Source organism: Monodelphis domestica, chromosome 1, assembly GCF_027887165.1.
Source record: "Monodelphis domestica isolate mMonDom1 chromosome 1, mMonDom1.pri, whole genome shotgun sequence".
Classification (NCBI taxonomy): domain Eukaryota; kingdom Metazoa; phylum Chordata; class Mammalia; order Didelphimorphia; family Didelphidae; genus Monodelphis; species Monodelphis domestica.
The window spans coordinates 358,786,552-358,805,009 of NC_077227.1; the positions used below are offsets into that span (position 1 = coordinate 358,786,552).

Sequence of the window (18,458 nt, forward strand, 5' to 3'; positions counted from 1 at the left end):
ATGCACCAAAGATAAAACAACTTCAGCTATTTCCATGGTCTAGCTCCAAAGATAGTAAACATTTTGCCTAAGCCTAAGCCACATGCAGCCCACAATACTCCTGAATGTGAGAACTAAATAAAAATTTAATTGAAAATATTTAACCAATAATAATTAATAAATAAAAATACAATAAAATATTGATAACATTACATTTTAAAACTAAGTCAACATGTAGCCAGAAGAGGAAAAAAAAAACCTGAGGCTTCAAACTTTAAGTAGATAAATCTAAAAATTTAATTCAGAAATAACAAATTCTGCCAGCTATCAGAAGAAAGACCTTAAAATACAAATGAAAGGAAATTCAAGTAACATAAGGATATTTTGCACCCACTAGACAATTCAGAAGAGAATGGGATAAAATGTTCTGAAGAATAATGGAGCTAATGGTGCAGTCAAGGGTAACCTACATTGCAAATCCAAGTTTAGCTATAAATGAAAAAAGACTGGATATTCAATAATAAAGAGGCATTTGAAACATTTTTAGAAATAAAAACAAATCCAAAGGGTTTATTTGTTTCTTGGACACTCCAAACAACAGAGATGCAGGTGGGATGAATGAATGCAGCTGCCACATAGAGCAACAACAAAGATTAGCAGAAAGATCTGTAAGGACTTTTTTTTCTAAATATGAGCATGAAGATAGGGATGAAAATGAAAGTCAAGTAAAAATAATGGTGGTTTGGAGGGCCTGGAGCATTATGGAAAACACTTCTCAAAGCACCCCTCCCTCTCTCCTAGGAAGAAAGTAATGTAGGGGTTTTTTGGCAGGGTGGGGTTAGAAGGGTGGGAAGACAGACTAAATTACAAAATGGGAGGGTAATAAGAAGGGCAGAGGGGAGGAAGGACGGGGATAGAAGGGAGGATATGAAATAACCCTGGTTAAGTTGAAGGCTATCTAGCAAAGAAGGGAAGGTGACTCCTGTATAGGATTATACAGGAGTCACCTTCCCCTCATTCTCAGAAAGAGAAGAGGTAAGAGGGTAGGAAGTTGCGGGGTGGGATATTGAAAAGGAAGAAGAAAAGGGAAGACCCTGTTTTGCTACTGGGAAGAGCTTCCACTAATGAATCTCCTATAGGAGAAGAGATATATTCTGTGAGGAGAGATAGGGACTGTGTTCTGAGTATTATCTGTAAGAAGAGAAAAGACCACTTTCCTGCCTTTTGAGGTAAACAGTTAGAGCTACTGGGAGCAACTGGTACCTGGTAGAGTAGAAGGGCATGGATTCAAGGAAGAGATTTTGAGGCAAATAAGGTGAACAGAGGATGAGTATAGTAGATCAGAGGTAGACAACATAATCAGAGGATAAAGAAGTTTCCATGAGGCAGTGTCCTCTCTATCACTTAAAGGAATTGGCATTTTTGGGGGAGTGAAACACAATAGAAAAGAGAGAGATAAGAGGCAAACTCTCTAAAGCATTGACAAAAACTATTTAGAGGGGAGAAACTAGAATGGATACCTTAGAAGTTTTGATTCAATGAGAAAAGTAGGTAATAGAAAGGGATTAAAAATAAGCATAGAGGGGACAGCTGGGTAGCTCAGTGGATTGAGAGCCAGGCCTAGAGATGGGAGGTTCTAGGTTCAAATCTGGCCTCAGACACTTCCCAACTGTGGGCCCCTGGGCAATCATTCAACCCCCATTGCCCAACCCTTACCACTCTTCTGCCTTGGAGCCAATACATTGACTCCAAGACAGAAGGTAAGGGTTAAAAAAATTAAATAAATAAGTATAGAGACCATAAACCAAAATATGAAGATCTAAAGTAATCAAAAGAAGAGGGTGGATAATAGTTGAGAAGAGAAATCCTCTCTAGAAAGGGGACAAAAAAAATGAAGTTTTTAAAAAGTAATGAATAGACTTTAGAAGAGAAAGGGAGGCAAGGAAGGCTGAATCTAAGAATTAATTAACTAGATCATTGCATGAAATAAAAAGGAGATAATAAACAAAACTCCAAAGGAAAAGAGGAAACAATGAGAGAACAGGTAAAGGATGAGAGAAAGAGAGCTAGCAGGAATATAGTCACCTTAAAAAAAAAAAGATTGAACTTTAAGAGTAAGTGATGAGACAGTACTTTGATTACAGAAGCAGAAGAAGAATGCAAAAAAAAATCATAATCTGAAAAAAAAACATTATTAGAGACAAATGGGGGGGGAAGTAAACCTAAAATGCAATTTTAAATGTGAATGGTTTTTTAAATTCCATAAAATGAAAAAAAAAGTGATAAATTGGATAACAAAGCAAAACCCTATAATCTATTGCTGGTAAGAAATATATTTAAAAATCAAGAAGTACTCAAAATAAACCTGAAGCCATATGGCAAAATGTATTATCTATTAAGTGAATCCAAAAAAATCGGGATTTGCAATCATGCTGACAAAGTAAAAACAAACTTTCAAAAAATAGAGTTAAACAATGAAACTTTATCATGCTGAAAGGAACCATAAACAAATATCAATAATAAACATATGTTCCAAATGCCACAGGATCAAAGTTCATAAGGGAAACACTAACTGAGCTTTAAGAATATATAGGCAATAACAGAATAGGGACATGAAATGTCAATATCCATCTCTCAGTTTTGGATAAGTCTAATAGAAGATTACGTAAAATGGAGAATATGAAACTAAACAAACTACTAGAGAAACTGGAACTAAAAGACTGATGACCTCTTCTACATAGAATCACAAAAGAATATATGTATTTCTTAGCACTATGTGGAACTTTTACAAAAATTGACCATGTGTTAGGATACAGAAATATTTCAAAGAAATGTAAAAAGGTAGAAATAGTAATTACGTCCTTCATAGACCACAAAACAATGAAAAATAGTCATAGGTTCAAACAAAAGACACAGACATAAATAGAGACTTATGTAATCCTAAATAATAAATGGGTCAAAGACAAGCCATAGATGTGATAATTATGTGAAAGAAAATTATGATGATGAAACAACATACCAAAAATTCTGTGATGTGGGTAAAGCCAGTCTCAGAGAAAAAAGTATATTCCTAGAAGCAAACATAAACAAAATTGAGGGAGGGGGGAGGATTAATGAACTGATTGGCATTTTGTAAATTAGAAAGTCAACAAATAAATCTAAAATAAGCGCAAAAGAGGAAGTATTAAAAATTAGAGTATTAATAGATACACTGAAATTAAAAAACACAAAGAAATGATAAATAAAACTAAAAGCTTTTTGGGGGGGGAACAAAATTGACAAACCTTTAGCTAATTTTATTAAAAAGAAAAGGGTAGAAATCAAGTCAATAAAATAGAAAATGAACAAAGTGAAATCACAAAAAAAAGAAATAAAAAATAATCAGAACATAGTGTATATTCTTATACAACAAAACTGAAAACACAAATGAAATAGAGTACTTTTTTTTTATTTTTTAAACCCTTATCTTCTGCCTTAGAATCAATACTATGTAGTAGTTCCAAGGCAGAAAAGAGCTGTAAGGGCCAGGCAATGGGAGTTAAGCTAGGAAGTGTGTGAGGCCAAATTTGAATCTAAGACTTCTCATCTCTAGGCCTGGCTCTCACTCCACAGAACTACCCAGCTGCTCTTCAGCAATACTTTCAAAAATATAAAATACTCAAACTATCTGGAGATCAGTTAGAGATCTTAAATAGTCCAATCTCTGAAAAGTAAATTAAACTATTTATAAAGGTGTTGTTGATTCTTCATGCCCTCATTTGGAGTTTTCTTGCAAAAGATACTGGAGTGATTTGCTATTTCCTTGTCCAGCTCATTTTTACAGATAAGGAACAGAAACAAAGAGGGTTCAGTGATTTGCCAGGTTCACTTTTCTTCTGACTTCCACACAACCACTGTTTCCTAGCTCTCTTTAGTCCTTTGAGCATGCCTAGACTCCTTTTCTAGCTTTTTTCCTCCTCCTATTCCCTAACATTGGGAATCCCTCCCTCTGGCTATCCTTCTCCTCCATAAAGGTCTTGTTCTTAGCCCTCTGCCCTTTCTCCTTTTGACACTACATTCTCTCCTTTGACATTTTTATTCCCTCCTGTGACTCTCATGGTCACTTCTATGCGGTTACTCTGCAATTTCCACAGCTGTGACCTCTCCCATGAGCTCTAGTCTGTATTTCAAACTATCTGCTGAAAGAGTTCATCTCATTGTTTCATTAGTACCTCACACTCATTGGGACAGCTAGGTGGCTGCTCAGAGACAGATGTAGAGAAGGAAAGCAGACTCACTTCTATGATTAAAATAATAAAATCAGTGAGGGGGGAAAAAAACGCATGAGAGGGGGAGCTAGGTGATTCAGTGGATTGACAGCCTGACCTGGATTCAAATGTGACCAAACACTTCCTAGATGTGTGTGTGACCAACCTTGGCCAAGTTACTTAAGCCCCAATTGCCTAGTTCTTACTGTTCTTCTGCCTTGGAACCAATACTTGGGATTGAGTCTAAGATGGAAGGTAAGCTCAAACTCTATAGTGTTCATAGCTGAATTTTTCTTCTTCCACCCAAAACCTGCCCTTCTCCATTTTGCTGATGGAACCAACATTCTCCCATTACTTGGGGTATGCAATGCATTTTACAAATATTATCTCATTGGATCCTCACAATCCCCTCAGTCAGGCTGGATTCTTCTCTCTTCCTCCCTTCATATCTAATCCTACTTAAAGTTCTTTTGCATCTATCTCCAAAATCTCTCACACTTATCCCACTTTCCCATTTCCACTTTAATTCATACCCTCATAACCTCTCCTTAAGCTATAATTCTAGACTCCTAAAATGATCTCCCCATCTCTAGTCTCTCATCTCTGCAATCCATCCTTTGCACCGATGCCAAAATAATTATCCTAATGCTTCTGACCATATCTCCTCTCACCCCCAAACTTCTCATTGCCTAATGGGTAAAGCACAAACAAATCAGCCTGACACTTGACTTGCATTCAAGATCCAAACTACTTTCTAGCCCCATTTTTAGTATTACTTGTAGATGCTATACTCCATCAAAACAGAAGTGTTTGGCAAGCCTGTCCTGACTTTTCCTGCCTTCATGCATTTGTACCTTTGCTCTTTCCTTCATTCCTGTTGCCTCCCATTTCTATCTATTGACAATTTTCTCCTTGAAGGTCCAGCTGAAATACTTGCTTCCTTTATCATGAATTCCCTAATTTCCTGTATTAGAACTGATTTTCTGCCCACTTTGTCTTTTGCAAATCACTCCCCCTTTCTAGGTCTCAGTGTCAATTCCCTCATTTTCCAAAGGAGGAGGCTGGAGGAAGGGAAAAAGGGAAGAGAACTAGCATTTATTATGAGCCTACTATGTACCAGGCAATATTATAAAGTCACTTTACAGACATTGCATTTGATTATCACAACAATATTATGAAGAATAGGGTTATTTATAGTTGAGAAAACTGAGGCAGGCAGAGGTTAAATGACTTATCCAGGGTCAAATAGCTAGTCCAGATTTCTGATTCCAGCCCTGTGTTCTATCCACTGAACCACCTAACTTCCTCTATACTTTGTCCTTCCCCTAACAGTGAAATACAGCTGGGGGGAAATGGACAACAGGTTTTAAAATATTGCTATTTAGAGAGTGACATTGTTTATCCCTTTGCTTCTTATTTGAATAAATAACTTACTTAAATATCTGTAACCTGTGCCACCAAAATAGCAGCTTACTCCATAATTATTCAGTTTTCAGAAGAGAAAAGTTAAAGAGCAGACCAGATAAGTCAGACCTTAGTCCTGCCAAAGTTGTATGGGACCAGGGAGTCCAAATACTGCTACACTCCAGAATGGAAAGAGGTGGCCTGAGAGGGCTTCAACTTTCTCCTGGTCTCATGGAATCAGCTTTACTCAGGGTCAGAAGGTCTCATAGAGGCCAGCCTCCCCACCTGAATAGACATCTCTTCTAGTAACACACCTGAATCCAGCCTTTTCTTAAACTTGACTCCAAAGTAGAGGGATCTCATTACCTCCTGAGGCAGCTCATTCTACCTTTGAAGCCTAGATGAGTTCAGTCAGGCAGTCAATAAGCATTTATTAATAATCATCAACATCAGATCACAAGTGAGAACAAGCTCTTACCATTGGGGTGTTAGACTGGGCAGTTCTTGAAGTCTGTTGTGTTTGAAGTCTGAAGGTGGTTGTCTCTACTGAAAAGAAAGAATAGTAAAATAAGTTAAAATAGCTAAAAACATGAGAATAATCTGTGATTTCATCAAGCAGTATAGGAAGTGCCTCCACCTGCCCATCTATAATTTAGAAGACAAATCCTAAAGAGCTTCCTGAAGCACACAAAAGTTAAACGATTTGCTTGCTGTTATACAAGGAGTATGAGTCTGAGACAAAACTTGACTTTCTGATTTTCTATCAATTGGGCACTTCTGGGTCTCCTTCCTATCCTATCCTCATTTTAGAAAAGAAAGAGGGGCTAAACAGGTAAAGTATCTTGACCAAGATCATCTATAATTAAGCATTAAGACTTCTAGTCTCAAAACCAAAATTCTTCAAGCTTCTTTTATTAGTGAAAAATATCTGTGGGTTTTTGTTTTTATCATAATGCATCAAGCAATTGCAAAAAATGTTTCTACTGACTATTTTTGTGTTTATATAATAACTAATATTTTTTGTGTTTTTATTATTAATATTTTAATATAACAATATAGGCACTGTCACAGTATCCTTGGCTCTTTACTCTCACTTCTCCATATCTAATATGTTGCCAACGTCTCTTAGTTTTATCTTCATAACATATCAATTATAACCCCTTCTCCTCTGACATGGCCACCAACCTATTGAAGGCCCTGTTTACCTAATGCTAGATTATAGCAATAGCCTGCATGTTGGTCTATCTTCCTTACCTCTCCTCACTCCAATCCATCCTCCACTCAGCTGTCAAAATAATCTTCCCAAAGTATAGGTCGGACAATGTCATAATCCTTCTCCAATCAATCAATCAGTCAACATTTATTAAGGGCCTACTATGTGTCAAATACGGTATTAAAATACTGGAGATACCAAAAGAGGCAAAAAAAAGTAGTCCCTGCCCTCAAGGAGTTTGCAATCCACGAGGAGACAACTTGCAAACAAATGTATACAAAGCAAACTATATATATATATATATATATATATATATATATATATACAGAGGTGTACTAGGGGATTATTTTAAGAGGAAGATGATAATTTCAAGATCAGATCTGCCAATCTCCTCCCTTCTCCCTCTTTCCTCCCCTCCTCCCTCCCTGTCTTTCCTCCCTTCCTCCCTCAGTTGATTCTTCTGCTGGTATCACTGAATTCAGCTCAGAGTGCGTATCTTGGTATATCAGACAAATCACTCTCTCTCTTTTCTAAGTTTAAGTAAGGGGGTTTATTTAGGAGAAGGGAAAGGCAAAGAAGTTGAAGGGAGAGAGGGTTTGGGGTTTCCCTAATCCTAAAACAATTCCTAAATTGGAGGATGGTAGAATAGAGTTCAGATTTGGGGAGATGGCCAACAGGTTTGAAGAATCAGTCACTGGAGTATTGGAGGGAGAAACCAGAGAGCAGGACTTTCTGTCCTTCCTCCTTTCTTTCTCAAGAGCAAAGACAAAGTTTTTTCAGTTTGCCTCTTCTTTTCCAACTGTCTTTCCCCAGTCTTCCTTCCAAATAGAATGTCCATCTTGATTGACAGTTTTTGCGGTCCCTGCTTCTCCAGCATTTGCTGCAGATTTTTCCCCATCTCTCCTCCACAACGTAACAGAGGGAAGGCTCTAAAATTAAGAGGAGTTGTGGAAGACTTCCCATAGAAAGGGGATTTTAGTTGGAACCTTATAAACTCCAGTAGTTTCAGGATCAAATATAAAATCCTCAGTTTGGTGCTCAAAGTCCTTCACATCCTGCTCCTCCCACCTCTGCCTTTCCAATCTTCTAATGTCTGCTATCTCCTTGAATCCAGTGACACTGACCTCCTTGCTGTTCTTCAAACAAAACACTCCAATCTCCTGAACTTCCAGTATTTTCACTGGCTGTCTGCCCTGTGTGGAATGTTTTCCTTCCTCATTTCTAACCTCCTGACTTTCCTGGATTATGTCAAATTCCAGCTAAAATTCTACATTCTATAGGAAGCCTTATCTTAGCTTCCTTAATTTTAGTGCTTTACATCTGAAAATTTGTGCAAGTTATCCTGTATATAATCATAGTTTCTTAAATGTTGTATCCCCCATTAGACTGTATGCTTCTTTCCATTGCTAAGTCCATAGTACCTAGTATATAGGCACTTAATTCATTGACTGATTGACATGGACTTAATAAAATTAAGCCAAGCAGACAGGTACATTTCACTCCATCTCATGAAAGCAAATGCAACTTGCTTCATCCTTGCAAATTTTACCTTTAGATGACCACCATTTTTCTCCAGAAAAAAAGTTATCACTCTATTCCTGAGAAATGCAGATATGTTCTTAGAGGGCAAATTCAGAGCAAGTTCCTCAGAGTAAATATTGATGTGGTCAGTTTCTATCTAGAGGAAACTTGATAGCACAGTAAATCTACAATAAAAAGTATAAACATCCCAAGTAAAATACTATGTCCATAGAATGACAAAGCTAGGAGAGAACTTAACCTAGTCCTCCCCCAATTTTATAGAGAAAGAAATTGAGCCCCAGGAAGAAAAAAATATTGTTTCAAGCTGTACTTTCTCAATTAGAAAGACACCAAAATTAATTTGAGTATTTAATGGTAGTCACTTTCTTAATATGAATAAAGCAGGAAAAGTCACAAATACTTATGTAAAAATGGCCCATCCTGGAGCAGAAATGATCTGGCTCAGAGTAAGAATGTTGAACAAGTCTCACCTCTCTATAACTAGTCTTATTCCTAGAATTAGAGAGATAGGACAAAAGGGAAGAAAGAGGAGTAGAAAAAAAATGTACAATCTCTCATATTACCTTCCATCTTGGGGAAGTAGGAGGTGTGGGAGAAAAGAAAATGGATTGCAAAATGTCAGGAAGTAATTGCTAAAATTGTATCACTATGGAATTGCTTGTCAGCTCCAGGAGGGGGAACAGAAGAGGAAAGGGAGATAATATGAATCATGTGACCATGAAAAAATATTCTTAAATAAATAATGTTTTTAAAGTTGTATCACTATGTTAAAAGAAAGGAATGGAGAGAGAGAGAGGGAGAGAAGGAGGGAAAGAAAGAAAGAAAGGAAGAAAGAAAGGAAGAAAGGAAGAAAGAAAGAAAGAAAAGAAAGAAAGAAAGAAAGAAAGAAAGAAAGAAAGAAAGAAAGAAAGAAAGAAAGAAAGAAAGAAAGAAAGAAAGAAAGAAAGAAAGAAAGAAAGAAAGAAAGAAAGAAAGAAAGAAAGAAAGAAAGAAAGAAAGAAAGAAAGAGAGAAAGAAAGAAAGAGAGAAAGAGAGAAAGAGAGAAAGAGAGAAAGGGAGAAAGAGAGAAAGGGAGAAAGGGAGAAAGGGAGAAAGGGAGAAAGGGAGAAAGGGAGAAAGGGAGAAAGGGAGAAAGGGAGAAAGGGAGAAAGGGAGAAAGGGAGAAAGGGAGAAAGGGAGAAAGGGAGAAAGGGAGAAAGGGAGAAAGAGAAAGAAAGAAAGAAAGAAAGAAAGAAAGAAAGAAAGGAAGGAAGGAAGGAAGAAAGGAAGGAAGGAAGGAAGGAAGGAAGGAAGGAAGGAAGGAAGGAAGGAAGGAAGGAAGGAAGGAAGGAAGGAAGGAAGGAAGGAAGGAAGGAAGGAAGGAAGGAAGGAAGGAAGGAAGGAAGGGAAGGGAAGATTTAGAATCAAAGGACCTGGATTTGAATTTTAACTTTGTTAATTACTACCCACAACATTTCAGGCAACTAGTTGGAGCAGTGAAAGAGCACTGGGTTTGGAATCAGGAAGACTTATCTATGGGTTTAAAGCAGATCTCAGACACTTCCTACATGTGTGACCCTAGGCAAGTCACTGAACCCTGTTTGCCTTAATTTCCTCATCTGTAAAATTAGTTGGAGAGGGAAATGGTAAAGCTACATCATATATCTTTGCCAAGAAAACCCTAAAACAGGGGCATGAAGAGTATGAAACAACTGAAAATGATTCAACAGTAACGACCTATGTCATTGGGTGAGTGATAGATCTTTTCTGAATTTTCATTTCCTCATCTGTAGAGAGAAATTATTGGGAGTAGATTGGCTTCAGAGGTCCCCTCCATCTCTAAAAAGGACTAGAGAACGGACATCTGACCTAACTCCTCACACATACACACTACCTTCTCAGTAACTGATAATCAAACCAACATTACTTTTGTTACTAATTGTGAAAGGCACAAAGACCTCATTGCCTAGTATTTAGCAATACTAAAAATTGCTCCATTCTGAGTTGTAGATTGCCTAAAACAAAGATCCCTTTCCTCATCACCTGCTTCCTGGTACTCATTCATGAAAGTCTTCTCCTTCCTATATCCCTATTCCATTCTTCCTTATCCTTACATTGTGCCCCCTGGAATCTCCCTTTTACTGCTAATAAACATTTGACTTGTGCCCACATCCAGAAATCATTCTATATTTTTGGTATGTACTTATATGTGTAAGTGTCCCTCCTTCCTTCCCCCCACAACAGAATGTAGGTTTCTTGAGACCAGGACTGTTTAATATCTTTTTTGTATTCCAGCACCTACTGCAGTACCTGGCATAGAGTTGGCATTTAAGAAATGCCTGTTGGATCGATATGGTTTAATCTGACAGTTAACTGTTACTTCATTTAAAAACTCAATTCAAAACCCAGTTCTTCAGGAAATCTTTCTCCCTGTCTTGCTAGATCTTTAAGACAACAGCACAAACTATGTTGAAGTTAAGAAATAAGCAATGACCAGTGAGGAAATGAAGACTTGTTCTGATTTTTCTGGCCTAGAATCTTAGGCTCAAACACTCCTTGGGTCTCCTCCAGAAAAGCTCAAAGGTCTCTAATGTTTATAGAGTGCTTTAAGATCCTGCTTTAAATGCATTTAAAAAGATTTCGCAAAGCATGCTTTTAATCCAGTGTGGGCCTAAACCTCCACAGAATGGGACAGTTTTTCCCTACAGCCAGGAGGGGGGTTATCTTAGGCTTATCTCAAATCTAAACAAACTTCAGTTATCTTGTTATTGTAAAAGGAATTTAAAGTAGGAAAAACACATGATTGTATTGTTGTCAACAAGAATCTCAAAAAGTATTTTTCACTCTGGAGGGAAGAAGCCAATACTAAAATTGACATCTTTATAACCAATTTTTACTTCTCTATTAGTGTTTATTTTTCTTTACCAAAGGTTTTACTGCTTTAAAGGCTGCTTTTCCCTCTCATGTTGCCTCAAACAAAACCTTGTCAAAATTTGCCTCCTCTTCCAAAGTTACACATGTCATCCATCAAAGTGTGTCCTCTGGATTCATTAACTTTAAGTTGAAAAGGACCTTGGAGCTCATCCATTTTATGGATGAGGAAACTGAGGCCTAAAGGTTCAATGGCTTTCCCACCTTCATAGAAATAGTGAATGGAAGACCTGGGATTCAAAGCTAAAATCCCCTGACTCCAGATTTAGCACTTTCCTCTTTGTACCATGAGACCTAAAGCAATTATATAGAGCCCTGAAATGCCACAAATGATTCACATAGGATTATAGGAAAATAGAATTTAGAGCTCAAAGGAATATTTGTTGTTGTTGTTCAATCATATAGGATGCTTCATGGTCTCTTTTGGAGTTTCCTGGTCAAAGATACTAGAAAGGTTCCTTCTCCAGCTCATTTTACAGATGGGGAAACTGATGCAAACAGGGTGATGTGATTAGCCCAGGGTCACACAGCTAATAAGTGCCTGAGACCAGATTTGAACTCCAGAAGAAGGGTCTTCCTGACTCTAGTCACACTACACCACCTAGCTGCCTACATGCAACATATTAACATTTCTAGAAAGAATTTCACCAAGAAATTTCCTATAAACATAGTAAACTCTAGATAAAAGCTTTTTCCCTTTCCTATAACAGAGAGATCATAGTTCCAGTTCTTCTTCCCTTAATTGAAACTGTGTCCCATGAAAGATAGAATCACAGGCATATCTGGGAAGATACTACTAGACTTCTTTTCCCTGTACAACTTAGTAACCCTAGTATGCAAGCGGTCTTATGTACAGGTAGACCATGTAGTCACTGTTCCTTGCATAGTTATAACATAAATGCCCCCCTAAGGTGCCTTCCAACTCTGAAATCCTAAGATCCTAAAATCTTAGTTCTAACTCAGCCATTAACTATAAAATCACATAAACAGTGGCTAGCCTCTAGTTTCTTTATTTCTAAAAGGAAGTGGGAAGACTGAATGATATGTAAGGTCTCTTCCAGCTCTGACATTCTCTAAAGAAGATGTACCTTGCTAGATGTGACTGCTGCTCCACAGTAAACTAGAATACTCTAAAAATGTCAAACATCCAGTACATGTAACCCAATGTGTTTGTTCCCTAGACCTCTGGAGGTTTCACTAAATGATTTCTAAGGAAAAAAAGTATGGTGCAATAGGGTACAGGATCTGAAGTCAGATGGATTTAAATCATGGGTTTGCCACTTACTACCAGGGGTGTATTAGTGAGTGTTTAGCTGGTTCTCTGGCTTTTACAGAAAAGATGCTTGACATACTTTTTTTTTAACCCTTACCTTCCTTCTTAGAATCAATATCATGTATTGATTCCAAGGTAGAAGAATGGTAAGGCAATTAAGTGACTTGTCCAGGGTCACACAGCTGGGATGTGTCTGAGGTCAGATTTGAACCCAGCACCTCCTGTCTCTGAGCCTGACTCTCAATCCACTGAGCCACCCAGCTGCCCCTGCTTCTTTCTTTAAATCCTAAGATCCTATGGAATAGCACATCTTAGTGAAAATTCTTTCCAAGTCATTACTCCTCCTTCATTCTTCCTCACTCCCGCACCCCTTCAAAATAGAAAGGAAAATTCTTTGCTTCATTAATAAGGAACTGTTACTTGAAGTGTTACCAGAAGTATTCCTTCTAGAATTGGAAATGTGAGGAAACTCACTTGGATTCATTCCTGCTACTAGGTCAACCCCTTCCCAGATCAAATACTACCTTGGTTCTCACCTCAGGTTCATGGCAAGATGCATTTTATCTGCACTCAATACCCACCATCTTCTCTCTTTTCCATAGGAAAAATTCTGACCACAGACACCAGGCAAAACTTTCTCCCTGAAGCTTTGTACTTTCCCTAAACTGTGCCTGATTTCCAGGACAGATAAAGAACTGATTCAGATTTATAAGATTAAGAGCCATCTCTAATTGATGAAAATCATCAAAGGATATGACTAGCACTTTTATTTTTGTTTGTTTGTTCAATTCTCTTTCACAAAATGCCTAATTGGGGGGGGGGGGGTGGCAATCTGGGTAGCTCAGTGGATTGAGAGCCAGGCCTAGAGATGGGAGGTCCTGGGTTCAAATTTGGACTCAGGCACTTCCCAGCTGGGTGACCCTGGGCAAGTCACTTGACCCCTACTGTGCCTAGCCCTTACCACTCTTCTGCTTTGGAACCAATACACAGTATTAATTCCAAGACAGAAGATAAGGGTTTTAAAAAATGCTAATATGGATGTTTTATTCTATTACACATGTAAAATCTATCTCAGATGGCTTGCCATCTCAGGGTGAGGAGAGGAAAAGGATGAAGGGAGGAGAGAAGTTGGTTCAAACTTTTAAAAAAGGAAAGTTTAAAAAATTATGTAATTGAGGGGAAAAATAAAATATAAATTTTTAAAAGATATGAATAGAAAGTTTTGTAAGGAAGAAATTAAAGTTACTAATAATCACATGAAAAACTTCTCCAAATCCTGAATAAGTAGGGAAATATAGATAAAAGCAACCCTGAGGCTCACACTCTTGCCCACTAGATTGGCAAAACTGACAAGAAAAGGGAAATGACAAATATTGGAAGAGCTAAAGGAACATGGGCATACTGATACACTATTGATGGAACTGTAAACTGGAAAAGCAATTCAGAACCATGTTTCCAAAGATACTAGACGATGGTGGCTTTGAACCCAGAGATATAATACTAGACCTATACCCAAAGAAGGTAGAAAAGAATCCACATGTAAAAATATTTACAGCAGCGCTCTTTTGTTGAGGCAAAGAATTAGAAGCAAGATTTTAAAATCATCGGTATAGAGATAATTGAATCCAGGAGAGTTGATTAGATCAGCAAACAAAATAGTCTTGAGAGAGAAGTGGAAGACAGGTGGCTCAGGAAATGGAAAATCAGGCCTAGAAATAAAAGGTTATGAGTTCAAATCTGACCTCAGACACTTCCCAGCTGTGTAACCCTGGGCAAGTCACTTAACTCCCATTGCCTAGCCCTTACAATTCTTCTGCCTTGGAACCAATACAAAATATTGATTCTAAGAAGGAAAGTAAGAGGGTTTTGTTTTTAAAGAAGAAAAAGAGAAATGCTCAGGACAGTCTTGGGAGATCCCTAGGGGTCACCAGGCAGACAGATTGGAGGAGAACTAGGAGAGAGCAATGACAGGAAACCTTAGAGAAAAGAGCATTAAAGAGAAGAGAATGCTTGTATCAAAGGATGCAGAGATGTAGGCACAGGACATGAATGGGATGATAGGGGTTGGTTTGGATTAGGTTAAAGCAGATGCTTCTAATTCTATCCAAAAAAATTTTGAATCTTACTTGTGGGATAAACTCCACAATTAAGGCAATTAAGCTTTTGGTTAGTGAAAATTTGTTGGTATTCTTCCTCTCTGAATATCTACTGGTTGGTTCCTTTATTATCCTACTGCTTTTTAATGTAACTAAAATATTTAGCCTATCTCATGGGAGCAATCCCCATGCTCATCTTTGTCTCAAATGCTAGCCGGGGTATAAAGTGCTGTGATACCAACAGAACGTTCTACCTTAGCTCCTTGAACATCAGTGACCATGAAAGTCCACAGTTCAGCAAAATGACAGTTTGGAGGGAAATTTTTGGCTGATGTCTCAACAGAAATACCACCTTTTGCAAGCAGAAGGCTTTTCTTTAGGGTTGGGCTGGTAAATGGCTCAGAAATGGAGGGAAAAATGTATAATCAATGCTTTTTAAATTTTATCTATATTATTCGCATTTTCTGCATCACGTAAATCTACACATCAACAAAACAATAAATGTATTCCTGATTTGTAGGGTTTACTTCTTGCTGAGTCATAAATATTCCCGCTAAAAATTCAACAATTGTTTCTTCTGAGCAGGTTCAAGCTGGCACACCTCTGTCTTTCCTGGTTCTCTTCTTATTCCTCCTCATTTCTTCACTCCACACATGCTGCTAGTACTGTTCGTCCCATTAATCATGTATATATTTTTATATGTGTGTGGTTGTCTGCATACTACATCCCCATTAAGTGTAAGCTCCTTGAGGGCAAGCACCAAATATCTCCAGGGCTTAGGACAGTGCCCGCAGGAGCTGAATACTTATAAAAAGGAAATTGCCTTTATTACTTTTATATCAATGATTATATAATCATTTAGGAAGATAACTGCAACTATAATTTAGAAAGTTAGACCCAGTTCGTAAATTAACTCTGTATATCAATTTTAATAATATAATATTAACCGTAGTAGTAGAAAAAATAGTTATACTATGGAGTATTTGAATATTATAGTTACCAATAAAATTAAGAGTTTCTGTTATCAATTTTGGAATATTAAGTGTTTAGCTTGACTGAATCCAGATTCCTGATTAAGATAACAGATAATCATTAAGTCAGTAGAAGAAATTAGGAATGTATTACAAAGACAAGATGGTATTTCTTTTTGTGAAGGATTTATATTCACTACAAGTTTCTCAGAGTTCATAGCCCAGAGAGGTAACTTTGCGTTTATCTTTAAGCTTACTTCTAGAATCGGTATAATAAGTTAAGTCTGATTGTCAGTTTATTATTTATAGAATCAATTAGAGATGACTGAAAAGTGGATCTGGATCGGATTCACTCCCATATTTTCTGTTATTTTTACTTTCGAACTGTAATGATGAATGGTGCTTGTGACAGATCATGAACCATACATTCTAGAGCTTGAGACATTTAACAGAGGTCCTGATCTTTGTAAATCCTTCTAATGTCCAAACAGGAAACTTAATTGCTACTACATCGCCAGAAGGACAGGAGCAAATGGGGGCTGCCAATATTAAACTTTTATTGGAATTTATTAACTCTCTTAGCAAATTATTTCCTAAACTTTAATAACATATACTGTACATTTGGTTTTACTAATCACTTATGTTAACTGACTGTCAAAAGCCTATAAAACAGACTGTTGTACATCTAAATGAGATCTTGCCTCAGACTGGGTATGGTGAGACCTCCAGCTCTAATTTCTGAAAGCTAAAGCTGGATCTTTAGTTCAGAATAATGGCGCAGATTATTTTTATTTCTAACACTTATAGAAGCTTAACAAATGCTTGTTGATAATGACAGGGATGTTTATTAGAAAAGAAGTACATTTAAGGTCAATAACAAGAGGGGAAAATGTTTTTCCTAACTTAAAAATATTAGTAAGTGGAACGAGCCGCTTCAGGAAATGGTGCCCCCCACCACAACTGCCTCCACTGAAAGACTTCATGGAACAACTGGGTGACTACTTGTCAGAGATGACTTACATGACCTCTTGTTTGGATATTATTTGTCCTCTAAGATTCCTTCTATTTCTGCTGTTTCGTGAGACTGTGAGTCTCAGAAAGTCTCTCCTTTGGATATTTCCATAAGAACTTCATAAAAGAGGAAAAATTGCACTTACCTGATTTGACCACTAAGTTCATGGACGTTTTTTGGTCATTAAGTGGACCTGGAAATTCTATCCTACAGCAATATTCCCCACTGTCAGCTTCTGCCACATTCTCAATTGTGAGAGACACATTCCCGCGGCGTTGATCACCTTCTAGCTGGTATCTCTTTTCCTTCTTATATGTCACTTTCTGTCCATCAGTTCTGAGAACTACTTGGCCACAACTTAGCAGATTGCATTGTCTACCCCAGCACATATGCACAGGCTCTGACTTAACCACATAGGTACATGGTAGAAGGATAGTCTGACCAACCTTTGCTGTGAGGGTATCTTCTGAAGACTCTGTGGATTGAGATTGAAAAAGAAAAAAAAAGCATCTAAGACAGAGGAGGGAGCAAAGTTAGGCAAATGTTATTAAAGCAAAACATGTGTGGAGCAGGTAGGTAGCACAGTGGGCAGAGCACCAGGTCTGGAGTCAGGAGGACCTGGGTTCAAATTTGACCTCAGACATTTCCTAGCTATGTGACCCTGGGAAAGTCACTTAATCCCCATTGCCTAACCCTTGCTGCTCTTCTGTCTTGGAACTGATTGTAAGAAAGAAGGTAAATGTTAAAAAAAAAAACACACCAGTAACAGAAAAATAATTCTTCAAATAGTTTGCTGAAGAGATTATATGACCCAACCTGTCATGAGGCTATCTACCATAGTAGAGGCAGCTAGGTGGTGCAGTGGCTAGAATACCACCCTGGGCTTAGAATCAAGAAAATCTAAATTCAAATCCACTTATTAATTGTGTTACCCTAGACAAGTCACTTAACTCCTATTTGCTTCAATTTTTCATCTGTAAAACAGGGACACATTGGAGAAGGAAATGGCAAACAACTTCAATATCTTTGCCAAGAAATCCCATGGGCAAAGTCCATAGAGTCACATAGAGTCAGACATAACTGAATGATTAAACAACTACCACAACAATCTGCCATAGTAAAAGCCTTGTGATATCTCCAAAGGAAAGAGGCTAAAAAAAATGAAAGAAAGAAAATGAAAGAAACAACACTTTAAAAATGATTGTCATCACTCTTAATGCATCCCATATTTGTAGATAAACTAAAGGATGCCTGTGCAAGGATCCAAAGAAAATAGGTAGTATGAAACTTCTCTCTCTGCAAGTTAACTTAAAATGCTTTTGAACCAGTATTCACACTGACTGAACATCCCATCTGCCTTTGCCATACCCTTAGCCACGTTGCCCTTCTCATGGAGAATCATTTAAAACATCTACTTACCTGCTGGCCACAACAGAAAGACAAAAATGAAGAGGAGATAGAACAACATGGTACCACCTAAAATCACTAATGGCCACGTAGGCTCACTGTAGACATAGTTTATTTAAACTTTTGAGTTTCACTTCCAGTTCCTTGTCTGTTGTCTGTTCCTAGAGAATCATATGAGACATTTATTCTACTCATCATAGGGGCATCTTAGCTTGACGCAGCATCACTTCAGAGCTGGGAGCATGAAATGAGAGCCAATGATGAAAAGGAAACCTCGGACATTGTTATTCATATCCTTAGTCATGTCACATACCAGAGATATATCTATGAAGGAACAATTTCATATGCCATCAGCAGAGAGAAAAAGGAACTTCTGGGCTGGAAACCTTTGGTCATTATTGAGT

The 18,458-nt window shown here is 37.6% G+C and overlaps 1 protein-coding gene across 1 annotated transcript in view; it reads right to left on the reverse strand.

Moving 5' to 3' along the window:
- LOC103105634 (hepatitis A virus cellular receptor 2 homolog) overlaps positions 1-18,220 on the reverse strand; it is a 31,322-nt gene extending 13,102 nt beyond the window's left edge. The window contains exons 1-4 of the mRNA XM_056811520.1: positions 18,067-18,220; positions 16,793-17,122; positions 6,109-6,176; positions 2,999-3,049 (exon numbers count right to left, since the gene is read on the reverse strand). Of these exons, the coding sequence (XP_056667498.1) occupies positions 2,999-3,049; positions 6,109-6,176; positions 16,793-17,122; positions 18,067-18,115 (498 nt within the window). The 5' untranslated portion in view covers positions 18,116-18,220. The remainder of the gene's footprint in view (positions 1-2,998; positions 3,050-6,108; positions 6,177-16,792; positions 17,123-18,066) is intronic.
- Positions 18,221-18,458: the final 238 nt, after the last annotated feature.